General features: G+C 43.7%; 1 protein-coding gene and 1 non-coding gene across 5 annotated transcripts; both read right to left on the minus strand.

Annotated features, from left to right (window-relative positions):
- Positions 1-3,600: 3,600 nt before the first annotated feature.
- Positions 3,601-3,672, minus strand: trnap-ugg (transfer RNA proline (anticodon UGG)). The gene has a single exon. It is a non-coding gene; the product is annotated as a tRNA-Pro (tRNA).
- A 2,055-nt stretch (positions 3,673-5,727) lies between these two features.
- Positions 5,728-26,434, minus strand: hdlbpa (high density lipoprotein binding protein a). 4 transcript variants are annotated; one of them, XM_014123711.2, is made up of 28 exons: positions 26,282-26,434; positions 24,803-24,874; positions 20,757-20,871; positions 20,363-20,514; positions 19,851-20,066; positions 19,272-19,478; positions 18,681-18,896; positions 17,684-17,887; positions 17,198-17,305; positions 17,019-17,123; positions 16,647-16,725; positions 16,361-16,500; positions 16,172-16,276; positions 15,487-15,600; positions 15,124-15,210; positions 14,867-14,998; positions 14,477-14,695; positions 13,253-13,474; positions 12,774-12,992; positions 10,278-10,434; positions 9,868-10,028; positions 9,584-9,688; positions 9,300-9,434; positions 8,945-9,088; positions 8,610-8,789; positions 8,196-8,312; positions 7,569-7,730; positions 5,728-7,333 (listed from the first exon to the last, which is right to left on the minus strand). In XM_014123711.2, the coding sequence occupies exons 3-28, from the start codon at positions 20,830-20,832 to the stop codon at positions 7,238-7,240; spliced, it is 3,858 nt and encodes a 1,285-aa protein (XP_013979186.2). In that variant the 5' UTR covers positions 20,833-20,871; positions 24,803-24,874; positions 26,282-26,434; the 3' UTR covers positions 5,728-7,237.
- Between the last annotated feature and the right edge of the window lie 616 nt (positions 26,435-27,050).

Raw genomic sequence — 27,050 nt, forward strand, 5'->3', positions numbered from 1 at the left:
GGAGTTGGTCCCCCCCTTTGCCGCTATAACAGCCTCCATTCTTCTGGGAAGGCTTTCCACTAGATGTTGGAACATTGCTCTGGGGACTTGCTTCCATTCAGCCACAAAAGCATTAGTGAGGTTGAGCACTGATTTGGGGCGATTAGGCCTGGCTCACAGTCGGCGTTCCAATTCATCCCAAAGGTATTTGATGGGGTTGAGGTCAGGGCTCTGTGCAGGCCAGTGAAGTTCTTCCACACCGATCTCGACAAACCATTTCTGTACGGACCTCGTTTGTGCATGGGGGCATTGTCATGCTGAAACAGGAAAGGGCCTTCCCCAAACTGTTGCCACATAGTTGGAACCACAGAATCATCTAGAATGTCATTGTACGCTGTAGAATTAAGATCTCCCTTCACTGGAACTAAGGGGCCTAGCCCGAAACATGAAAAACAGCCCCAGACCATTATTCCTCCTCCACCAAACTTTACAGTTAGCACTATGCATTAGGGCAGGTAGCGTTGTCCTGGCATCCGCCAAACCCAGATTCGTCCGTTGGACTGCCAGATGGTGAAGCATGATTCATCACTCCAGAGAACGCGTTTCCACTGCTCCAGAGTCCAATGGCGGCGAGCTTTACACTACTTCAGCCGACGCTTGGCATTGCGCATGGTGATCTTAGGCTTGTGTGCGGCTGCTCAGCCATGGAAACCCATTTCATGAAGCTCCCGACTAACAGTTCTTGTGCTGAGTAGTGAATGTTGCAACTGAGGACAGACGATTGATACAGGCTTCAGCACTCAGCGGTCTTGTTCTGTGAGCTTGTGTGGCCTTCCAATTCTCAGCTGAGCCACTCCTAGAAGTTTCCACTTCACAATAACAGCACTTACAGTTTACCGGGGAAGCTTTAGCAGGACAGAAATTTCACAAACTGACTTGTTGGAATGGTGGCATCCTATGACGGTGCCACTTTGAAAGTCACTCAGCTCTTCAGTAAGGCTGATGGAGATTGCAATACTGTGTGCTCGATTTTATACACCTGTCAGCAACGCGTGTGGCTGAAATAGCCAAATCCACTCATTTGAAGGGGTGTCCACATACTGCTGTTATGTTCTAGTTCCTTTCTGTGGGAACTAACTTGTATGTATTTTCCTAAAAAATTGCGAAGCATTTTAAAATGATATAAAATGCAAAACCACTTGCATTTGCAGTCTTACCTTACATCATTTGGAACAAGATATTTCAATTTCACCAGTGTATTTTGTGCAACCGTTTGGCTAGGTTATGAATTAGATTGGCATAGAAAGAAACTGTAAGGCTGTGCTGTATCTGTGTACTTAAAGACCAGAAAAGGCCTTGTACTGAGGGGACTTAACAAAGGTCTTGTGATGGAAAAACAAGATGGCGGGCTGGTGATGTGATGCGGTTAAGGTTTACCTTAAAGCCAGGGCGTCCTGAGGAGGTTTTGAAGCCTCTCAGTTTTCCGCTAGTGTGCTGGGCCCCTGCGGCGGGGAGGGGGGGACGGGGGGTGTTTAGCAGTCAGTGTCTGTCTCCTGGCTACTCCCATCCAGGCATCAGCTTTGACAGATCCCCTTAGCACGGTAGTGTCCCAAATGGTACCCTATTCCTTATATAGTGCACTACTTTTGACCAGAGCCCTATGGGGAATAGGGTGCCATTTGAGACGTAATCAGTGTCTAACCTCCATATACGACTACAAGGTCAGCCTCCTGAAAAGAGGAGGGATTACGGCTAGTTGTGACACTGACACACTTTGTATTTTCTCAGAATATTGTATTTGAGTAGAAGAAAATGATATGAAACGGAAAGTCAAAATGAAAGTAAAATCTATAGCTAAATGCAAGCGTCGCTATTTGTTACAATGCCAGACGTGAATCAATCGCTCCAACTATAACAGCTCACTGACATATTGCAATCACAAAGACAACATCATTTAAAAGATGCACCACAGCCTCCCTAGCAACATCATTTAAAAGATGCACCGCAGCCTCCCTAGCAACATAATTTAAAAGATGCACCGCAGCCGTCCTAGCAACATTATTTAAAAGATGCACCGCAGCCTCCCTAGCAACATCATTTAAAAGATGCACCGCAGCCTCCCTAGCAACATCATTTAAAAGATGCACCGCAGCCTCCCTAGCAACATCATTTAAAAGATGCACTGCAGCCTCCCTAGCAACATCATTTAAAAGATGCACTGCAGCCTCCCTAGCAACTCATTTATCACCTGCTTTACTTAAAGCTCCAATATGTCAATTTTTGGGCAACCCGACCAAATTCACATAGAAATGTGTGTTATCATGTGTGACATTCTCATTGAAAACAAGTCTAATAAGCAGTAGATATATTCTATGTGCATTGTTTCTATGCTTTGCGTTCTTAAGCTTCGTTTTTTGCGTTTTTTAATTTCGGTTTTGTGCACCAGTTTCAAAATAGCTGAAAATAAAATATTTTTAGTTATGGAAAATCTATTTTACAGCAGTTTAGATGGCAGAGCGATTTCTGCATAGCGCAGCTTTAACAAAAGGCACATCTCAATAGGTTGTCCAGGTATCATGACATGGCACATGTGTGTGTACTTTACTGTATTTCCACTTGAAATAGTTTTTCAACCGAAAAAGTGCAACAACAACAATAACAAAAAATAAACAAAAAAAATGTAATCGCTGGAGTGCGTCTCTAAGTTGGAATTCAGTTGCGTTGGTCGGGAATTGAAACCCGGGTCAACGACCACTGCTGCTGCGGATTCGTGTGGGATCGAACCGCGTCTTAAAAAGCAGAAGAAAAGGTCAAAATAAGGTCACCAAATTGTCTGCTGCAGCAATATATGTCTGGCTGCGGTGCTGACCGCCATACCACCAACGCATGAGATCTGTTGAGAATGTTCCTAGTTGAATGTGTGCAGACGTTGTCTCCACAATAATAATTCACATGATCTTAGTATCATGAGATTCCATAAAAACACATCAATTTGATACAGCTACGACCGGAAGTGACTTTTTCGTAGCAGGTTAGGAGAACTTACGCAGCAGGTTAGGATAATTAACGTAGCAGGTTAGGAGAATTAGGTTAAGGTTAGGAAAAGGGCTATGAAAAGCCAACTGACATTTACTCCTGAGGTGCTGACCTGTTGCACCCTCTCCAACTACTGTGATTATTATTTGACCCTGCTGGTCATCTATGAACATCTTGGCCATGTGCTGTTATAATCTCCACCCGGCACAGCCAGAAGAGGACTGGCCACCCCTCATAGCCTGGTTCCTCTCTCGGTTTCTTCCTAGGTTCCTGCCTTTCTGGGGAGTTTTTCCTGGCCACAGTGCTTCTACACCTGCATTGCTTGCTGTTTGGGGTTTTAGGCTGGGTTTCTGAACAGCACCTTGTGACATCGGCTGATGTAAAATGGGCTTTATAAATACTTTTGATTGATTGATTGATTATGGAAAACGCTCTCCTAACCTGCTACAAATAAGTCACTTCCGGTCGCAACTGTATCAAAGTGGCGTGTTTTTAGGGATACCCTTAGCATAATAGCTATCTAAATAGTATGATCTTTTCAAAAACTTTGATTTTTTAATGTACATGTTGAGGCTTCAAAATATTGGGCTCGTCCGGGATTTGAACCCGGGACCTCTCGCACCCAAAGCGAGAATCATACCCCTAGACCAACGAGCCAATACAACCTTATCACGATAAAATGGTTAAGAATACATTACAACCAGAGATACTTAGAATTAATCCAAGATAGACAACTGCCTGTCGTTTTTAACGGAAGCAAATTACTCCAAGCGGGCAGAGGAGCCTATTGGCACATTTCCGTTGCAATGACTCAATTCGCCCTCTTTCTAAACAACGGAAGTCCACTCAGTTCGTTACAGATTTTAGTTTTGGAAACAGAAAACTGTACTGATATTAAAATGTTTCATCGATGAGAAAATTTGGCCAAAAAGTCGTCCAAAATCCATCTCGCTCTATCTTCTCCCACTGCCGGACACTGAGTTTCCTATCACCACCATAAAACAACAACCGGATGCTTCGCATGTATACATTCGGGTGAAATATCTGTGTCATTGTTCTGTGTTTTGATACATTATATAATTAATTATATAACATTTGGCTTTGTTCTACTAGTTAATTGAAGTGATTGGATTGCGCCTTTTGCCAATGTGATTCCGACCGAATATATGGGATAAGGGCACTGCTGGCTACTGTCTATGTTCGGTACATTATATAATTACATTTGCCTTTGTTCTCTGCTAGCTTTGAAGTGACCGAGTTGTGCTTTAAAAAAAATATTTATATATATATATATATATTTATAGCAACTTGCTAGTAGCCTCTGTCACAGGTTTTCATCGCGTATATTTGTTTCAATGTGAAATGGGAGCCGAGGCGAACTTGATAACTAGCTATCAAGATAAGATGATGAATCCGTTGTGCTTTGATTCGCGGCTCTCTTGTGGCTAAATGCAGTTGCATTCGCTAGCAAGTTGTCTTTGGCTACCTAGCTAGCTACAAGCATTACAGTATACGAACAGGTTGTTTTTACCCTTTAGTTAGTTAGTAAACTAACCGTTTGTGATTGGTTAGCTGGCTGTTAGCCTAAAAAAAAATGTTTTCGCCATCGAGTGGAGTTTAGTCCACAGAGTTAGCCGTTTGCTTACTAGCGCTAACTTGGCTGGCTAGTCTGGCCTTTTTATCAACTCGGGTCTTTTGAAATATTCACTCGGGGAAGTTACACTACAATTAATATAACATTATGATGATATACCATGTGTTACACATTCGCCTACCATTGCATGTCTGTGACTCCAGGCAGACAGTTTTACTTCTGTCAGCTTCCACTGCAGGTGCAGGTAGTGTTAGTACGCTGGACGTACATCAAATCAAATTGTATTGGTCACATGTGCCGAATACAGCAATCCAATCACTTCAATGCTGGTAACAGGAAATAGGAAAAAACAGGAAACGGCCTTCCCCAAACTGTTGCCACAGAATCGTCTAGAATGTCATTGTATGCTGTAGCATTAAGATCTCCCTTCACTGGAACTAAGGGGCCTAGCCCGAACCATGAAAAACAGCCCCACACCATTATTCCTCCTCCACCAAACTTTACAGTTAGCACCATGCATTACGGCAGGAAGCGTTTTCCTGGCATCCGCCAAACCCAGATTCTTCCGTCAGACTGCCAGATGGTGAAGTGTGATTCATCACTCCATAGAACGTGTTTCCACTGCTCCAGAGTCCAATAGCGGCGAGCTTTACACCACTTCAGCCAAGGCTTGGTATTGCACATGGTGTTAAGCTTGTGCGTGGCTGCTCGGCCATGGAAACCCATTTCACGAAACTCCCGGTGAACAGTTCTTGTGCTGACATAGCTTCCAGAGGCAGTTTGGAACGCGGTAGTGTGTTGCAACCGAGGACAGACGATTTTTTACACGCTACGTGTTTCAGCACTCGGCGATCCTGTTCTGAGCTTGTGGCCTACCAATTCTCAGCTGAGCCACTCCTAGAAGTTTCCACTTCACAATAACAGCACTTAGTTTACCAGGGAAGCTTTAACAGGACAGGTATTTGATGAACTGACTTGTCAAAAAGGTGGCATCCAATGACTGTGCCACATTGAACGTCACTGATCTCTTCACTACAGCCCATTCTACTGGGGCCTCATGCAGCCTCAACTGTAGTAAAAGTAGCTCGCTACATGTTCAACAAAAAAAAAAAATAATACAATTTTCAATTTTTATTGACTTTTTGGACAATTTCATTTCCAGTGTCATCCATAATTGTTTCACTTCTTGTATGGTTTTTGCATAATCTTTCATATAAGGCTAGAATGATATAGACCAGGATTAGACAATGATGTCATATCTTTCAGGAAGTGTATCTGCACCACCGGGAGAAAAATTAAACACCACCCACTGCCAGGAACTGAATGAGATGATTGAACATTTCATCCACAGCGTTGTACTGTACGCCTCCTGATCTCCTCAGGACTGTGACATCAACTCTGGGGTCTGGTTTATATCACTCTAGAGCTAAGGCTGATAAGAGGGCCATTGCTATGGTTACAGAACATATCTGCATAGCAACTGGAAGACAAAGAGGGACTGGACACTGACCCCAGTAGGTAGCAGGATGAGTAACACGTCACTAGACAGAAGACAGTTCATTGGCACAGAATGGTCTGCTCTTTTGCTTCCAAAAGACATGAGTAAATAGAGAGTTAAAACTTCATTTTCAAAATGTCACAAAAAAGAAAAAGAACTACAGTATGGAACAAGTATGGTACTTTAACAGTTAGTGTGTGGGGTATTGAAAGTTCTGGAGCTCTAGTGTTGCCGGCGGATGATACAAGATCCAGTACAATCTCCAAAAGCATCTGGCAGTTTGAGAGAGTGTGTAAGAGTATATCTGTAGTGAATCACCCCTCCAAAAAAAACAAAAAAAGTTCAACAAATAAGGCTGCATGATGCAACACATCACTACCTGGCCATACACTCACAAGCACAGTAACAAGCAGACAGAATGAAAGACTGAGGACAGAACCACTCAGATGCAGCAATAAGACTGAGAACTGAATGAGATGACGTACACAGTTCCATGAGAAGTGGAGGAGAGTAGTTGAAACGGACAGCTGGCCACCATGGTGGTCAAGCTTCTTCACTTCAAATCAAAAGCTGAAAATGGACAGACATGCGCTAACATGTCGCCAGAGGTAAGTCAACTACTCCCCCCCCCCCCCCAAGCCCCACACACCCTGCGAAGGCAACTAAGGGGCAGCTCAGTAAACCTAAGAAGCGTTGCTCGGTTCCCTTAACAGCTTTGGATTTGGTAACACATTTCAAAATCATTATGAAATGTCAAGTCTCGGAAAACAACATTGAACGTCTACCTGAATATAGACATAACCCAACAACGTTTCTTATAATAAGTATAATTTGTGTTGCAGAAAGACGCATTACTGAATGCAAGAAGATACAAAGCTTAAGTTACAGGTCCAAATACAGTTTGGTTGAAAGCATTTCAGACTACACCGTAAAATCTACAAAAGGCAAACCAAGTTATGTAGACAGAAGAGAGAAGCATGAAACATTTCCAGGACTGCAGAGACTTTGTGTGGGAGGGGGTCAGCGGTCAGTCCAGGTCCATAGGGTTGGGGCAGGCGATGGAGGGGAAGATTGTGTCGTCAGGTGGAGGTGAGGGCCGTCTTGTCTCCTTCGTAGCAACACAGCTCTGCTCAGAAGCGCTTGGGACCCCAGGGAGAGGCCTTGTTGGTGGCCGCCACAGGAGCACCGAAGCTGGGGAAGTCCTCTGAGCTGCTCATGTCTGGGGCCTGGAGAGGAAAAACAAGTACGTCAGTGATCATTGAACTACAAATGACTGCATTCCAAAACTACAAGAAAGACAACACACAAAAGTAGCCTGGGTGGTCGCAGATCTGTGCTAAATACAATGACCACAGGAAAAAGTATGGAAAGACAGTATAAACAGATATGGGACCAGACTAGCACAAAAAGGTAATGGTCAGATTTGTCAAAGGACAAAAAAATAAAATAAAGATCTGTCACCTCTCTCACCTTCTCACTGCCGGTTTGCCACGGTGCCTCCCTCACCACGAAGCCTTTGGAGGAGCCTCGCTCTCGTCCTCCCTCATCCATCGAGGACGCACCACGGTCACCAGTGGGCTTCATGTACGTCATCTTAGATTCATTCTCATTCACGTCAGCCATCTGAACACAGGAAACCAGTTTGATTTTTAAAAAGCTATATGAAAATGGGGGGGGGTGTTGAAGGTACACAACAGTCAAATGAAGAGCCAAAGATTACCGAGGGGGGAAAAAAACTAGGTAAATGCTTTATCAATGATACAGATCAATCAATAAACTGACCAATAAAGACTAAACTTATCACTGACCAGACAAAAAAAAGACAGTAAATTACAAAGCATCAGAGGCTATGGAGAGCCATGGTGGGGCTAAGAGGCCAAGAGGATTAAGTCAAGTAAGGATGCCCAAAATGGCTTTGAAAGTCCAGGGTGAAGTTTCCCCTAAGTATAGATGGAGGATCGGCTTCCCTTCCTGAAATCCTAACCTTAACCATCAGTGGGGAAAATGGCAAAAAAATAAAATAAAACTGACCCAAGAGCAGCATTTAGTGGCAAATTCACCCTGCACCACTTTGAAAGGAGTACTTACGTATTCCTCTTCCAAGTTGAGGAGGTGGTCGATGGCTTCATCCACCAGCTCAGGACGTCCAGTAACAAACACCTGATTGGGGTCAGCAGCTCCGGGCTGGGGGAATCTCAGATCAACCTAAAAACAGGAAGTATACTAAACGCATCCAATAGCATGTACAGACAGAATACGTTCAAATGGATTCCCAGAATTAAAAGGGACAAGGCAAGACGACCCTGTAAGATTTGTTTTTACAACCTTATCCGAGACGATGAATAAAATAAAAATAAATTAAGCCTAGTCCGAGACAGATAACCTTGCCCTGGACTAAAATCCTATTTCAATAGACAATTTTCATTGCGCATGCTTCTAAGTCCAAGACTGGGCTTTATGTATCAGGGAAACTGGCCCACTGATAAGGGCCCCCCCCCTCACCTTGAACTCATCCATGATCTTGCGGATGCCCTTGCCACGGGCCCCAATGATGCGGGCGTGGACACGGGCGTCCAGGGTGATATCCTCAGAGATCATCTCCTCCAGCTCATCCACGATGGCCTGGATGGCATCCTTGGCGGCTGTAGCCTTGTGCTCATACCCCGTGATGGTGATCTGGTCCTGGGGGGGGGGGGGTGGTGCATGTCAGGACTATAGAACTTACATGAGGGAGGATCCAAGACCACTCTCCTGACTTTCTCCAATGCTTTTTTGTAAAGGACAAGGATTTGAGGACAAAGGCAGAAGAATTGACAACAGAAGGTGTAACCCTGTACCTGGTTGTCGTCGTTCTTGTCTGGGAACTGGATGTTAACGTCGTGCTCTGTGCGGATGTTGGTTATTATGGCCCCCTTACGGCCAATGATCTTGGGGTGATACTTAGGGTCCACAGTGATGGTCAACTTGAAGCTCCTGAGGGACTGCAATGAATAACAAGTACAAACATCACCAGTCAGAACCATGTCACTCTTCGCCTGGTCTTTCTGCCGGTATGGGCTGGATGCCAGATGGCATAACAATGACTAGGCAACAAACAGATCCGAGACCAGACTAACTTGTGATTGACTAGTCAACACTTTTAATACTGTGGTTCTGTGATGTAAAGCGCAGTGAAGAGAGAGTAACATGTACCCGATCCTCCTGCTCAGCAGTCAGCTCTTTAACACGCTCCAGGAGACCCTCCTTAGCGCGGTCCAGGTGATTGGCCAGGCCAGTAATGGAGATTATATCGGACTGCAGCTCAGGAGCAGGCACTTGAATATTAACCTGGCGGTGGAGGCAATAGTAAAACACTACAATGTTGAATAAAACATCCAGACAGAAGAGACTGTATCCTGAATGAGTACCATTTCAGCTACTCCCCTAACGTAAAAAAAAATAAAATAAAAAAAGACAATGAAACTACTCTTACGTACCTCAAACTCATCCATCATCTTACGAATTCCACTTCCCTTCTGCCCAATGATGTAACGGTGAAGCTCAAAAGGCACTTCCACTTCAGTGGTGACAGGGACCAAAGCCTGAGGATAAAGGAGGAGGTACTGAAACATCAGTTCAACTATACATGGGGGGAAAAAAAAAAGAAAAGTGAAAAACACACTGCTCTATACAAGTCACAAATAACCTCCGTAAAGAGTTCTGACAGTACAGACAGTCAGATGATTTCAATGTGGAAATTCCAACGTTCAAGAAGACTGACCTTGAGTGCCTCCACAGCAGCCTCGCATCGCTCCTTGCGGCCAGAAAGCACGATGATGTCACACTTCTTAGGTGCATTGGGATCCACATGTGCTGCAGGCTCTTCAACCACCTCCCCGTTAGCCTCTCCGTTCTCCTGCACTGCAGCCTCGGCCAGGGGAGCTTGGGAAGAACAGAGGGAAAACCAAAAAGGTTGATAAGAGAGAATAAACCAGGCAGTTGAACAGCAGAAATCTGAAAGACTTGCTTCAAGCAGCCTTGAAGTAAGAGACATCTCTTAACAATCTAGGATCATTACATTTTAGGTCATTTGCCTGTAAAGTACGAGTGCTGATTTTAAACTAGTCAAAATTGATCCCATATCAGCACTCCTGTGACTGAATACTGCCTGAGAAAGACAGGTTGCTTTACCCGCTGAGCCTCCTTTCCCCGGACCATCCACTCGCTCAGGGAATTTGATCTGCACGTTGTGGTCCCTGGTGATGCCCTGGATACGGGAACCTTTGGGCCCCATGATGGAACGGTGGAACTTCTGAGGAATCACACACTCCATGGTCACCTGGGCATCCTGGAGACAGAGGAGAGGACTGTTAGCCAATCAGAGGACAGGCTAGTTATGACATGGGCATCATGGTACTGGGTGAACGAGACTAAAGGGTTTTTGCATCGTTATGTCCCAGGAGATGAGTATGAGGCACTCCCACCCGACTTCCCCCTCACCAGTATGAGGCACTCCCACCCGACTTCCCCCTCACCAGTATGAGGGCCCGACGTCCACAGGTGGGGGTTGTGCTTACAGCCCAACACCGTGCAGGACGTTTGGCATTTGCCAGAGAACACCAAGATTGGCAAATTCGCCACTGGCGCCCTGTGCTCTTCACAGATGAAAGCAGGTTCACACTGAGCACGCGACAGAGTCTGGAGACGCCGTGGAGAACGTTCTGCTGCCTGCAACATCCTCCAGCATGACCGGTTTGGCGGTGGGTCAGTCATGGTGTGGGGTGGCATTTCTTTGTGGGGCCGCACAGCCCTCCATGTGCTCGCCAGAGGTAGCCTGACTGCCATTAGGTACCGAGATGAGATCCTCAGACCCCTTGTGAGACCATATGCTGGTGCGGTTGGCCCTGGGTTCCTCCTAATGCAAGACAATGCTAAACCTCATGTGGCTGGAGTGTGTCAGCAGTTCCTGCAAGAGGAAGGCATTGATGCTATGGACTGGCCCGCCCGTTCACCAAACCTGAATCCAATTGAGCACATCTGGGACAGCATGTCTCGCTCCATCCACCAACGCCACATACTGTCCAGGAGTTGGCGGATGCTTTAGTCCAGGTCTGGGAGGAGATCCCTCAGGAGACCATCCGCCACCTCATCAGGAGCATGCCCAGGTGTTGTAGGGAGGTCATACAGGCACGTGGAGGCCACACACACTACTGAGCCTCATTTTGACTTGTTTTAAGGACATTACATCAAAGTTGGATCAGCCTGTAGTGTTGTTTTCCACTTTAATTTTGTGTGACTCCAAATCCAGACCTCCATGGGTTGATAAATTGGATTTCCATTGATTATTTGTGTTTGTTGTCAGCACATTCAACTATGTAAAGAAAAAAGTATTTAATAAGATTTTCATTCAGATCTAGGATGTGTTATTTTAGTGTTCCCTTTATTTTTTTGAGAGATATAGATATATACACACACACACAGAACAAAAACATGTTTTCCTTACGTACAAAAAGCTACTCAAATTTTGGGCACCAATTTCTTTACATCCCTGTTAGGGAGCATTTCTCCTTTGCCAAGATAATCCAGGTCACCTGACAGGTGTGGCATATCAAGAAGCTGATTAAACAGCATGATCATTACAGGTGCACATTGTCCACAGCACAAGAAAAGGCCACTAAAATGTGCAATTTTATCACAACGCCAAAGATGTCAAGTTGAGGGCATGCGCAATTGGCATGCTGACTGCAGGAATGTCCACCAGAGCTGTTATCAGAGAATTTATTATTTTTTTCTCTACAATAAGCCGCCTCCAACATCATTTCAGAGAATTTGGCAGTACATCCAACCGGCCTCACAATCTCAGACCACATGTATGGCGTCGTGTGGGCGAGTGGTTTGTGAACAGTGTCCCAACGTTGTAAATAGTGTCCCGTGGTGGAGGTGGGGTTATGGTATGGGCAGGCATAAGCTACAGACAACCAACAATACACAGAGATACAGTGACAAGATCCTGAGGTCCATTGTCGTGCCATTCATCTGCTGCCATCACCTCACGTTTCAGCATGATAATGCACCCCCCCCCCCCAAGGATCTGTACACAATTCCTGGGAGCTGTAATTGTCCCAGTTCTTCCATGGCCTGCATACTCAGACATGTCCACCCACTGAGCACGTTTGGTATGCTGGATCGACAGCATGTTCCAGTTCACAGCAATATCCAGCAACTTCACACAGCCATTGAAGAGGAGTGGAACAACATTCCACAAGCCACAATCAGCCTGATGAAGGAGATGTGTTGCGCTGCATGAGGCAAATGGTCTCACCTGACACTGACTGGTTCTGATCCACACTCTTTAAAGGTATAGTATATCTGTGACAGATGCATATCTATTCTCAGTCATGTGAAATCCATAGATAAGGTCTTAATGAATTTATTTCAATTGACCGATTTCCTTATATGAACTGTAACTCTGAACAAAAATGTAAATACAACAATTTCAGTGTAAATGCCAGCTGAAAAGTAAGAGTGGTCAGGCTTTGGCCCCAATTAAGAGCAGGTCCATTGAGGCCATGGCCTAGTGAGACACTGGAGCCATGAATCAGAAGACAGCCTTCTTGGTAAGACACTGGGCTAAGTCTCCAGTGGAAAAGTAGTCATAAATAAGTTCGTAAAGCCCTGTGAACTCACCAGGTCCTCGATGATCTCCAGCATGCGTTTCTTGGCTGCCTCCACACAGTCTTTGGCTCCCTTCAGAGCGACTTTGTCGCTGTTGGCGCCGCTCCTGGGGAAGCTCACCATCACACCGCCGTACTCATCAGCGATGTCCCTCAGCACCTGCCCACGGCGAGCCACAAAGTACCGGTGGTGCTTGGGGTCCACATTCATTACATCCTCCACCACGTTATCCTGAGGGATGACAAGCAAGCATGGGGTTTAATATTCAGCTGTGTCAAACAATACAGTGTATAATCTAAAGGTCGGAGTCAGTACCAAAATGACAGTTTCCTTACACTCCAAAAATGACAAATACACAGGAGAGTTTGATTCTGCTGTAAACACAAGTACGTAACATCAAAACAATACTGCCAGGAGAAACTTTTGATTAGTCAGTTTCTCCTGTTTTCCCTAATCAAATCAACAAAATGTATTGATAAAAAGGTCTTCACCAAGCTCTTGATGAGTTCCTCCAGTTCTTTCTGGGCCTCTCTGACGGCCTCCTCTGTCCCCACCACGGTGATCAGCTCCTGGTCCTCGTCGTCAGGTGTAGGGAAGATAATCCTGGCTCCAGTACTGTCACGTACCTTACGGATGTTACCACCTCCTTTACCGATCAGGAATTTATGGTACTCTGGTTTAGCCTTCAGCTCAGCTGTGTGACTCTTGGTTTGCTAGGGATAGAAAGAGGAAAAATATATATTTCAGAACGTTTTTATTGGAATGTGCTGCAACATAATGGTGGAGCTGATTAGTTCAGTTTACTTCCTTGAAAGGCGTGTACATGGACTACTGACAACCAGGTTTGGGATTAGGGTGACCACGTCCCAGATTGTACAGGACAGTCTCACATTTTGGCCCTTCATCCCCCTACCAAACAATCAGGTGCAGTATTTTACAACTCATTTACAAAACATTTCATTTTTTTGGTGTAGACTATAGGTTTTGATTATAGGTGCAACTGTCCCAGAGTTCCTGTTAAAGGACTGATCATCATCATAAGGACACACGAAGAGGAGACTAGCAGTAGGGTAAGTGAGGTAGTGTATAGTGGTTTATGGTCATCCAACCACTAACACAGTTAGGAAGTGTCTAATATTGAGTTGTGTTGCGGTGGTGCAGAGTTCTGACCCGTTGTCTCTCTGGACCTCTGTGTCCAAATAAAGAACAGAATATTGGGGGTTTGAGACACACCACCCACCTACTTATAAAAAGTGTGCTTCTAACGAAGAACTACAATAGCAAGTAGGCCTAAGTAGCTGTAGCCTATTAGACAAAAGAGAAGGTCCTTTACTCACACTTGGTAGGCTGTTTCTACTTGACTCAACACAGTTTAAAAAATAATAATAAATCCTACCAGTTTTACATTCCTTGAGACCAACCAGAATTGTTACTGTGGATAAATATTAGCAAATTTGTAGAAAACAGCCAGTCTCATTTCTGCGTCACCAAATTTCGTGCGCACTAGGCATTTTAAAAAATGTGGTCACCCTAGTTAGGATGATTTCTATTTCAATTGCTTTTTAGTTAAGGAAAATTGGGAATTTCAGTTTACTTCCTGAAATTGAACACAACCCTCATGACAACCATAGCCAATGAACAAAGAAAAACCAACCTGGTCCCTCAACCTACTGATAAGTAAAGCCTAAATAAGACAACTAAGAGCAGGATCAAACCTTATCCTGGGCCAGAGAGAGCAGCTGTTTCTTCGCCTTCTCCACCTCCTCAGCAGGGCCCCTGATGGTGACTGTGTCGATGCCGGAGCCCTCGGTGGGGAAGTGGATATGGACGCCGCCACACTCTTCCATGATGGAGCGGACAAAACGGCCCTTAGAGCCAATCAGGGAGTTGTGCAGCTTTGAGGGAATGGACACCTCCATCTCTGTAATGTTTGCCTAGGAGGGACACAATAGCGGCATATGTAGGTCATCAGGCACAGAATAGAACCGTGGTTTCATATAGAGACAAATTAGGAACGTACGAACATTCTATCCTTATCTGCATTGACATAGAAGAACACAGGCCATCTTAGAAGGCAATCTCCCTGAGAAAAGCCAGTAAGTTACCAGTTCTTTCTGGATAGCCAGGATGCGGATTCTGGCGGCCTCACAGTTTTCCTTCTTGCCGGTGATGACGATCATCTCAGAGTTGCTGTTCTCGGCAGGCAGGTCAATCCTGGTGTTAGTTTCCTCACGAATCTGGAAATGAAGGAATTACTTTCAGGTAATACCATTTTTTCCCCCATATTTTAAAAAGCCTGAAATTGTGAAAGAACTATCCCCCAAACCAAGTTTAAATTTATATCCTATTAATGACAATATACCTTCTTGATGTTGGCGCCACCTTTCCCAATAATGTTCTTGTGGAATTGTTTGAAGATGGGAACTGAGAGAAAGAAACCATTCTCCACCTGAAAAATACAAAAAAAAAAAAAAATCTATCATAGATAAAACAGTTAATGTGAAAACATTTTTCAAATCTGCAAAGCAAGATGACATGTTCAATACACTTATGGAAGGGGCTATCAATCATACCAACTCGAATGATGAAGTGCTTTACCCGGCACAACGTCTTGAAAGCCAAATGTACTTAACACATTACACTAACCTCATGCAATGTAAAAAAAGTTAAACCTAGTTGTCACAGAGAGTCAATCATTGAAACTTTTGTTTGATGATCTACATACCATGTCAGCAACCATCTTAGCCATGAACTTGGAGCATTTCTCCACCTCATTTCTTGGACCACGCAGCTGAACGATGTCACTCTTCGCTGCCGGGTCTGGGAAGTTGATGATGACCTGCAAATCGACACATTACTACTTTATGTACAGCTTGGAATTTTTTTTACATTTTCCTTTTCTCATACAACACCGTGCTTCTACACCTGCATTACTTGCTGTTTGGGGTTTTAGGCTGGGTTTCTGTACAGCACTTTGAGATATCAGCTGACGTAAGAAAGGCTATATAAATACATTTAATTTGATTTAAGTGCCCATCGTAACTAAAATGAACATAGTTGTTTACTGTAATTATACAGCAAAATGTTATAGCTGTATACACTTAAGCATTTACCAGAGCCATACAGGTACAGCTCTTCTAAATATATGGATCTGGCACACGATCATCATGGTTTCTAAGGCTGAGTTTAAAAATCAGGCAGCCCAATTCTGAGCTCCCCCCCCCCCACTAATTGGTCTTTTGAACCATACATTTTATTTTTTTATTTTTAAATTCCACTCTTGTTAATAATTGGACCAAAGAGCAGAATTGGGCTGCCTGTGTAAATACAGCCTTGCTGACCGAAGTTTCTGAGCCACAGTCTCTGACGTCATCAGGTGTGTTCCCACGGCAACATGGTTTGTGACTCACCTCAGGGAACTTGTCACGAACGTCCTTAATCTTCTCCCCTTTTTGGCCAATGATGGCTCTGTGAAAACGCTGTTCAATGATCAGGTCCTTTGTACGCTCGTTCTCCTGCAAGAGAGACGAAAGGTTGAAGGACAACTCCCAATGGGGACGTGTGTGAGGGAGCGAGAGAGAATGTATTGTGATACTCACCATGCGCGACGCTAGCTCAAGCAGCTCCTTACTGGCTTCCTGAACCCCCTGGGGATCCCCCTCGATGCGGATCAGGTGGCTCTTCTCGTTGTCAGGGGGGATACGCACAGACACCTTGTGTAGATCTTTGATGCGGTTTACTGTACAGGGCAGGAAAATAAACAGGTTTTTTAACCACCATTTAGTAATATGTTAAATATCTTAAATACATTTGTGTAACTTTGTATTTATCATCTTACTCTTCCCACTTCTCAAACCAACCTCCGCTTAAAAACATAATACTTACTGTTGGCACCGCCCTTCCCAATCAGGTGTCTGTGGAATCTGGGGTCCACACTGATCTCCCTATAATCCATGCGGCTCACCTAGAAGGAGAAAAGGAAATAAACATGGAATCAAATGAATGATTGTAACTACCAAGTCCTTAAACCAAGGAAACCAGTGTGGTTTACACAGTCTGTCCTTGGGACAATGAAACAAACTAGGCCTAAACTCAGATTAAAGCCTACTCTTTAACTACAAAGCATGCTCAAGGGAGACTCTCCATTGAATACTCTTCGGCCCAGTAATCTAATAGGCTTAATCTGGTTTTGGTAAACGGGCTTCTGCTTAGAGTGGACGAGGCTAGCCTGGTCCTCTTTATTCAGATGGTCTTTACCAGGTCAGTGACGATGGCTTCCATCTGACTCTGCACCATCTGCATGTCTTTGGTGGGGCCTTCCAGGGTGATTTTATCCTCACCCTCAGTGAACTCAATGTGCACCTGCAAAACACAGAAACACCAAGTCAGGCCTTGAGCTACATCCCCTCTGGAACAAACACATGCCACACACACACCTTGGGCATTTGCTGGGTAATCTTGGCCAGGTTCTGCCCCTTCTTGCCAATGATGAAGCGGTGAAGCCAGGAAGGAGCTACGACTGATGATACAGTATAGCTGTTGGCCTGGGAAACACAAACAGAGTCACATTTAGAAACTGAGAAGCCATTGAGGTCATGGGACATCCTCTTGGACCTGAGGCCCTGAAAAGGTGCTATATGTTAGTCATTCAGCCTTATAGAGAGCTACTTACAAATCAGTACATTCAACTAAGGCAAAAAAATAAAAATAAAATAAAAAACATTCATTCACATTACAAGTAAAACCTTCAAAAATAAGGCATCTACCTTTGACTAAACATAAGTGAAAACCAGGCCCAGCCAGGTCGGTGTGCAAGGTGCTGCGTATGTCTTATGTAATGTATATCTACCTTGGCCCTAACTTCAGTGAGACCTGTATAGTACGTACTGTGTAGTGTTTGTTGGAATGTGTAACATATCTACCTTGGCGTAAACTTCAGTGAGAGCCTGACCCAGCCGGTCTGGCTCCCCGCGCAGGATGACGGTCTCCGAGTTGCTGTCTGGGGGTGGGATCTCGACCGAGACGCCAGTTTTCTCCAGGATCTCCTGCAGGGTGTTTCCCTTGGGGCCGATCACGTACTTGTGCTGAGATTTCTTCACCTCTACCGCGATGGTGGTGGCATTTTTCTGCTGGGAGAAAAGGGAAGACAGAGCACTGGAAATTAGTGTAAAGATAAAGTGTAACTTGGTGCATTTCACTGTTGCATATTCAAAAATGTTAATTGTATTGGTCCCAATTTGAATGAAATGTTAAGACTGTCTATATTTATTTTCAGTCTAAGACTGCAGTCGTGCCACGGAAGGCTAGTATGAACCTCCACAAGGCCCCTCAACAGCTTCTTGAGACAACCGAAGTCACGCCCTGATACCCTGAGGCTACATGACAACATTCCATACATGTTAAAAATGCAGACATTCAATCATTCCTGTTTAGCTAGCAGGACATACAGTTGAAGTCAGAAGTTTACATACACCTTAGCCAAATACATTTAAACTCAGTTTCACAATTCCTGACATTTAATCCTAGTAAAAATTCGGTCTTAGGTCAGTTAGGATCACCACTTTATTTTAAGAAAGTGACATGTCAGAATAATTTATTTCAGCTTTTATTTCTTTCATCACATTCCCAGTGGGTCAGAAATGTACATACACTCAATTAGTATTTGGTAGCATTGTCTTTAAATTGTTTAACTTGGGTCAAACATTTCAGGTGGCCTTCCACAATCTTCCCATAATTAATTGGGTGAATTTCGGCCCATTCCTCCTGACAGAGCGGGTGTAACTAAGTCAGGTTTGTAGGCCTCCTTGCTCGCACACACTTTTCAGTGCTTGGGGGGGGGTCATTGTTCATTTGGAAGACCCACTAGAGTCCCACCTACCCCAGAGAGGTTAAAAGAGGACAGAACATAGACCTACACACCTTCCCCTCATAAATCTTCTTGATCATAGCCACAGCAAGGGCCACCTGCTCCTTCTCCCCAGTAATGACGATCTCCGTCTTATTGACGCTGGGTGGGGGGACATTGATGCGGGCTCCCGTCTCCTGCATCATATCTGCCACCAGCTTGTTGTAGGCACCAGTGATGAAGGGGTGGAACACCTTGTCGATATTCACCCTCTCCACAGCACGCTTGTCCTGGAGGGGAGGACAGAGAGCGGACAGTCATCAGTTATGTTGACCAACACTCGGACTGATATAACAATTCACAAATTGAACTAGCTCGCTTCCAAACCGTGTTCATGGCGGTGTAATAACAGCAAGGCTAGTGTTAGTGCTATAGGGGCATGTTCATTAAGTAGGGTGGTTAACTTAAATGGCAGAAATTATAAAAAGAGTTTTAAATATAAGGTAACAGATATGACTGTAGTAGGAAAAAAAAGGTTGTGCCGCAAAGGATTCCATAGTGAGTTAGGAGGTTATTATGTGGTAGTTAAGTCAGCGAGTGGAGAGTAGCTATAGAGGATGACACTAGAGCGATAGCTAGGTAACTCATGACACCAGGTTGGCTACCTGCTCGGCAGAGATGAGCAGAATCTCGTGCCTGGCCTTCTCCAGGCCCTCCTTGGTGCCAGAGATCTTGATATGGTTGCTGGGGTCATCTGGTCTTGGGATCTGGATCTTGGTGGCAGTCTTGAGTTCCAACTCCTGTAGTTTCTCCCCATTCTTGCCGATAACAAAGCGATGGTGTTCTTTGGGGATGGCCACAGTAGCTGAAGCCTGGTGTAAAATTATTTTTATTTTTTTAAATACCAACATGAAAGAAAATGGTTAATATTACCACAAAGGTAAATAAATAATCACAAAGTAGTCACCTTGGATTAACTTTAGTAGCCGTGCATGAATTCATATTGAAATGAGATGACTCATTTAATTTTATTTAGCCATGATAGTCCACTCAGTAAGCATTGCCACTGTTTTCCAGGGAGTCCTGAGGTGGGGTCCTCAAAACAACACACTGATAGTACAACATTTGGGAAATCACAAAGGATGATTCTAAATTTAGCTCTGATATACACTGTAACCTACATTGTTATAATGAATACAACAGCCACATAAGGGCTAAATGTGAACCCATTGATCTACACTGACCTGAGTCTGCAGTCGGGACACAATCTCCTTGCGGGCCTTCATCACTGCATCCAGTTTCCCAGACACCATGATGGACAGACCCTGGTCTTTAGCCATGGAGAGTTCCAGGTGGGCTCCAGTCTTATGCATGATGTCCACACAGACCTTTGCCTGATCTCCTTCACCGAACTGGTTGATGTCCTTGTACTTGCGCTCTTCCAGAGGGACGTGGAAAACCTAGCAGGGTCATAAGTTAAAGAGAGCAAACATCACATGTTTGAACAATAGACTTTAGGTCTACACACCCAGGTTTGCCAAAGGCAGAAGGAAGAGTTGTTCGCTACAACAAACATGGGTCGTGTCCCAAATGGCATCCCTATTCCCTACATAGTGCACTACTTTAGACCACAGCTCTATGGGCACTGGTCAATAGTAGTGCACTATATGGAATAGGGATACCATTTGTTACAACAAACAGTTTCTTATTCCTCCAATGCAACAAAGTGTTGCGTAAACTCTGCTGCTGTAGCTACCTGTGTGATGACAGAGGATTTGAGGGGCCGGATCTTGGAGGTCCAGGCGTTGACTGGTTCCTGGGTCCCCTCAGGTGAAGCAGCCTTCTCAGGCAGCGGGGGGAAGGCATCCTTGTAGGCTGGGGCCTCCTCATCTCCAGCAGTACTAGACCCTGTGTCAGAACCATTAGAAACAAGCCACCATATATAAAAACCTCACTGACTACGAGTGTCTGAAATGACTAAAATGGCAGGTACATGATCAGTTCAACAGCAGTTACTACAACTCATGTCTTGTTGTTACTTTAGGTTTTAGTTAGCATATTTGTTGAGATAGCCATCAGTTATCAATGACTAATTTTTTTTTAAAAGCCAGACTAATCTACCCAGAGGAACAGATAAAACAGTAACTCACCGCCTGCCTGCTCTGCAACGAGCCCAGAGCGGTGCTCGTTGAAGCTTTCCTGCGTAAGTACAGCGACTGAGCTCATGGTCGAAATCCCACGTTTACACGGAGTACGAGTGTGTCACTAGTAAAAGAAAAAAGGAGGACATAAGAGTTAAAAGAAAACAAAAATAGCCTGCATAGCTAAGACATGACAGACTCAAAAGACATGATTATTAAGTCGTGATGTCTTTATAAGGCCTTGTCTCATGGCTAGAAAATACAATAAACCATGAAAACAAACAGACCACTTTCATAGTTAAGGTTAAATATAGAGTAGTACAAAACACATTGATCAGTTTGAATGGTCTTTGATGTTGGGCCCCATTGTCTTATCTACCGTTATCAAAAGAAACCATGCCTTTCCAGGAGGGATAATCTATGTGCTAGCTATTACCTATTTCACACATCAACAGTTTCTTTGAAAGTCTGACAAATAGCCTCAGTGCACAGAAAAGGCAAATTAAGCATAACCAAGAGGACAAACTGATTCCTTACAGTAGCTACATGTGACGTTGACCCAAGACGCTGATCTCGGTTCAGTTCAGCATTTTCCACACTAGATGTTAAAGGTTAGGATTGGGGGGAGGGGTATCCCAAAGGCCAGCTGATGGCGATATTTATCTGGTGTGGATGGTTTCATTTTACAGTCCAAACACATTGTATGCAGCAAACACTCGTATCCCATGGACCGGTATGTACCTAAGAAACATTCTCCATTCAGGTTGCAAAAGTGTCGATTTCCTCCTTAACTAGATTTAACGGCGAGAAGAAAAGTGTACTTTCTTAATGAAACACCATTTCCACCCCCATGTTAGTGGCTAATGGTACTTCCTGATGTTGCGCCCTACGTTTAGCAAGAGGTAAACATACTGCTGCAACCTGATTGGCTGAACGCGATACACAACATCCAGAACTAGCATTCCTAGGCATTAGCCACTTTAGCATGGTGGTGGAAATTTTTTTAAAGGAGAGAAGAAAATAAAGCATATTTCCCTGTCTTTAAGTCTAGTTAGAGGAAATTGACACTTTTGCAACCTGAATGGAGAAAGTCTTATGTTTAAACATGTCCACGTGAGATACGAGTATTGCCGGCTGCATACAATCCATCTGGACAGTAAGATGGAAACGACTCAAAATTGACATCTGCCTGCCTTTGGGCTAGGGGAGGGGAAGTTGATCCTAGATCTGTACCAGGGGAAACTTGACCCCGGAGCCCAATCTATGCATAGTCACTTCACCCCTACCTACATGAACAAATGACCTGGACTAACCTGCACCCCCGCACATTGACTAGGTACCGGTACGCCCTGTATATAGCCTCTTAGTTTTAAAACTTTAGTTTATTTCGTAAATATTTTCTTAACACTTCATGAACTGCACTGTTGGTTAAGTGCATGTAAGTAAACATTTCACAGTAAGGGCTACACTTGTTGTATTCGGCACTTGACAAATACATTGATTTCAACAACTAAGTTGAGTTGTTGGCCTAGGCCTTTTCTAAGCTGGGTGAATGAGCTTTCCCAAGGTTAAGAGGATTTCCCCACTGACCCGTTCAGTTCAGCCACCCACTGAAGCTTCCCCTAGGTACAGATCTAGGATCAGCATCCCCCTCACCAGTCCTAACCAGGTAGGTCAGACCTGGGCACGTGCACTAGGCGTAGGGTGAAGTTGTCCCTAGACACTGATCTTGGGTCAGTTTTGTACTTTTCCCACTAATGGTTAAGGTTAGGATTTGGCGAGAGGGGAGTTGACCCCAGAGAACATTTAGACTATTCCTCTGCAAAATTGTTTTGCTTCAAATGAATGAGAAGCAGTGGGTTGGGGGGGGGGGGCATTATACCATCAAAATAGAATCCTACCAATCACAGAACATCCACTTGATGGGAAGGTCCTATCTAGTAATTATACTTTGTACTGGCACACAGCACAGTCAATGGAGGTGTTGCTTGGGATCCTTAGCAGGGCGTTAGTACAGCTGTTTTCACATGCTTTCCAGAACAGCACCCTTTAAGGGGCCTCTTCCTTCTAGGCTAGGCATCTTTCAGGCTGAGCAGGCCGAATCATTGGTGTGTTAGCACAGTGAACTACATACAGGCCAGCCCGGGTAAGCCATACTACTGGCGTCTCATTGGTTTAACACGGAGCAAGAAAACAGCATGCACCCAAAATGGAAACGTTGAAAAGATTTCACAAAGTAGACTGAAGTGCATCAAGCCTTCTCTAGAAAGATGATTTGAGAATGTTATATACAGTACCAGTCAAAAGTTAACACGTACTCATTGAAGGGTTTCTTTATTTTTTATTGTAGAATAATAGTGCAGACATCAAAGCTATGAAATAACAAATGGAATCATATACAAACCAAAAAGAGAAAAGTCAATACATTTTAGATTCTTCAAAGTAGCCACCCTCTTGCCTTGACAGCTTTGCACACTTGGTATTCTCTCAACCAGCTTCATGAGGAATGCTTTTCCAACAGTCTTGAAGTTCCCAACATATGCTGAGCACTTCTCGGCTGTTTTTCCTTCACTCTGTAGTCCAACTCATCCCAAACCATTTCAATTGGGTTGAGGTCAGGTGATTGTGGACGCCAGATAATCTGATGCAGCGCTACATCACTCTCCTTGGTCAAATAGCCCTTACACAGCCTGGAGGTGTGTTATTGTCCCGTTGGGAAAAAAAACATGATAGTCCCACTAAACCCAAACCAGATGGGATGGCGTATCGCTGCAGAATGCTATGGTAGCCATGCTGGTTAAGCATGCCTTGAATTCTAAATTAAATCACTGAGTGTCACCAGCAAAGCACCCACACGTCCTCCTCCATGCTTCACGGTAGGAACACTTACGGAGATCATCCATTCACCAACTCTGCATCTCACAAAGACACAGCTGTTGGAACCAAAAATCTCAAATTTGGACTCAGACCAAAGGACAGATGTCCACCGGTCTAATGCTCGTGTTTCTTGGCCCAAGCCAGTCTCTTATTCATGTCCTTTAGTAGTGGTTTCTTTGCAGCAATTCAACCATGAAGGCGTGATTCACACAGTCTCCTGTGAACAGTTGATGTTGAGATGTGTCTGTTACTTGAACTTTGTGAAGCATTTATTTGGGCTGCAATTTCTGAGGCTGGTAACTCTAATGAACTTGTCCTCTGCAGCAGAGGTAATTCTGGGTCTTCCTTTCCTGTGGCAGTCCTCATGAGAGTCAGTTTCATCATAGCTCTTGATGGTATTTGCGACTGCACTTGAAGAAACTTTCAAAGTTCTTGAGATTTTCCGGATTGACCTACCTCCATGTCTTAAAGTAACGATGGACTGTCGTTTCTCTTTGCTTATTTGAGCCGTTCTTGCCATAATATGGACTTGGTCTTTTACCAAATAGGGCCGTGTTCTGTATACCACCCCTACCTTGTCACAACGCAACTGATAGGCTCAAATGCATTATTAAGGAAAGAAATTCCACAAAGTAACTTAAGGCACACCTGTTAATTGAAATGCATTCCAGGTGACTACGTCATGAAGCTGGTTGAGAGAATACCAAGAGTGTGCAAAGCTGTCATCAAGGCAAAGGGTGGCTACTTTGAAGAATCTCAAATATATTTTGTTTAACAATTTGTCACTACCTGATTCCATATGTGTGATTTCATAGTTTTGGTATCACCACTATTGTTCTACAATGTAGAAAACAGTAAAAAGAAAAGGAAAAACCCTGGAATGAGTAGTTGTCCAAACTTTTGACTGGTACTGTATACACCGATTCAGTATTTCAATGAACTCCAGATAAATCTGACAAGCATCTGGTTTGTGATTGACCCAATAATATACAAAATATATAGCCGCCAACCCATCCTAGTATTTAAAAAGTAAAATGTCTGCCTTTGCTCTTTAATTACTGAGCCAGTGGATGTGCCAACAAGGCCATCTATTCCACTGCCTTCCATTTGAAAACTGCAGGTTAGAAAGGACTGCAGCATGGCTATAATTAGGAGCTTAGAGTAGTGTCACTTCTTACCAGCTAAATGGTCAGTTACCAGATAATCCGTCCTGTAAAGCTGCCTGTTCGTGTCAGCCTGCCAGCTTTTGCCTGAAAAGCACAATAAAAAAAAACATACTGGTTTCACAGACAGTCGGGTGATAAAATACTGGACATTCAATTAATAGATTAAGTGGTATATTCAAATGTGGGGATTTGGGGGGGGGGGGAATAAAACATTAAACCAAGCTTTGACATCTAATTAATGGCTGGAGGGATCCCCTATAGAAGAAGCTAGCTTACAAATCTGGGCCTACTTGCTTGAAGGTAAAAGGTAGTTTAGAAAAAGCTAAGAAACCAAACAACATATTCTTGTTTGATATTAGATCAGTGGGAAGTATTATATTCTACTACAGACTTGGCCAGCTTTGTCATATAGCCTAATGAGGTGTACGTTTATGTCTCTTCCAGTGAGACCAGACTCAATTTGGCCTTTACATCTGACGCCAAATTAGCCTTATTCATATAACAGGCATTTATTGAACTTTCAACCCTAGTTAGTCAACTGTGATAGATCAACGTGGGGTTGCAGCTGAAAAGCAAAAAAAAGAGACTGCTAGCTAACGTTAGCTAGAACACTGGCCTACTTCTGCCTAATTTACAAGCTAGCTAGCAAAATAGCTAGTTAGCTGGATGGCGTTTAAAAAAGATTGACAGACTATCCCAAGGCCACGATAGCATCAGATGAATATAGGTAGCTAGCTAACTGACCAAAACATAAAATGTTAAATAGATAGCTAATATTCCCTGGTTTCTCGCGACTAGGTACTACGTCGACATGACAAGAAATGTCCGAGGAATTCTTGAAAATGGACGATTACAATAAATAAGCTAACTGAATCTTACTTGAAAATGATTTTTATTTTAATTAAAACATTAATCGTGTATTCCAGTAAAACGCCCCCCCCATTGCGTTTTGCGAGACGCCACTTCTATTGAAAACTTTATGTAGACGCATTAGCTTGCTAGCTAGCTAATAAACTCGTATAAACTTTGACCGAGCGAGATAATGACACGTAGCTGCAGTGCTAGCGCTAAGCTAGCTCCGGCGGCTAACAACCAGTTTAAAATGAAACTCCCTCATGGAAACTTCATTATAAAAAATGTAATTAAAACATTAAATCAATAAACGGTGGTTAGGTCTTACATTTTACACATTGTGTTTAAAAAAAAAAATCTAAAACATGATAGTTAGATATTCTCCCATTTTTAATACGGAACGTTAGCTCCACAATAATCTACACAAAGTCCACGTAGGCATAAGGCAGCCGAACAAGGGGAGAAATGACATGGAGTCGACTCAGGCCAGAGCACATTTTGACAGTGATAATATTTCACCGCATCCTCGACAACTATCAGCCGCCCCGACTGGCTAAATGTCGACGGTAATAACGAGCACATCATCTTTAATGTTCCTGGTACGTGTTACATTTGTGAAACAATTTGTTAGCTACTTACTTGTGTTTATGTTCTCGTCTGCCCTGGGTGGTGCAGAAGCTGTGATGAAACTCCACTGGCGAGAAGGTGGAACTGAAGGCCGAAGGATAGCTATATACCAGCACCACCCTCCAATCGTCTTCTCTAACGTCACGTCAACAGCCTCTGATTACAATTCACTGATTTTTCATACAGTGGAGAAGAAATGTTTTAAAAAAAATGATATTTTTCATGTAACACTTTCACTATGACTACATTTGATTATGATTTGATGGTGTGTATATCTGATATGTTTCAGTTTTATACCCCCGTCCCCCCCCTCCAGAAAAAAAAATGCTACAGCTTGAGAAATCAAATACATTAAACTCTGACGAAAGATGACGTTTCATAAACCCGAGTAGCAACAATTCAGGTTTTTGTCGGTATTTCTGATGCTGTAACTGGAGCCGAAAATTATTCGATGAGTAACAAGTATTCTCAGCTGAAGTTTCATGTGTTTTGCAACATTGTAGCCAACAATGTCGTTTTAAACCAGTTGTTACGTTGTTGTTGTTGTTGTTGTTGCACCGTCGCAAATAGTTAACCTCCAGTTCTCGGGTCGACGATGTGGCTATAGGGTCCATGAAGAAGTCGATGCCGCCTTTTAGTATAATCAAATGTACACGTATGCATTCACTTTTTACTTAACATATCTGTGCTTTACGTGGATCTATCTATTTTTTTATCGTCCAACTCATTCACGTTTCCTTATCAATACGCCATTATAAATGAAGGATGAATTAATAAATGA

This window comes from Salmo salar, chromosome ssa10 (assembly GCF_905237065.1).
Source record: "Salmo salar chromosome ssa10, Ssal_v3.1, whole genome shotgun sequence".
Lineage (NCBI taxonomy): Eukaryota > Metazoa > Chordata > Actinopteri > Salmoniformes > Salmonidae > Salmo > Salmo salar.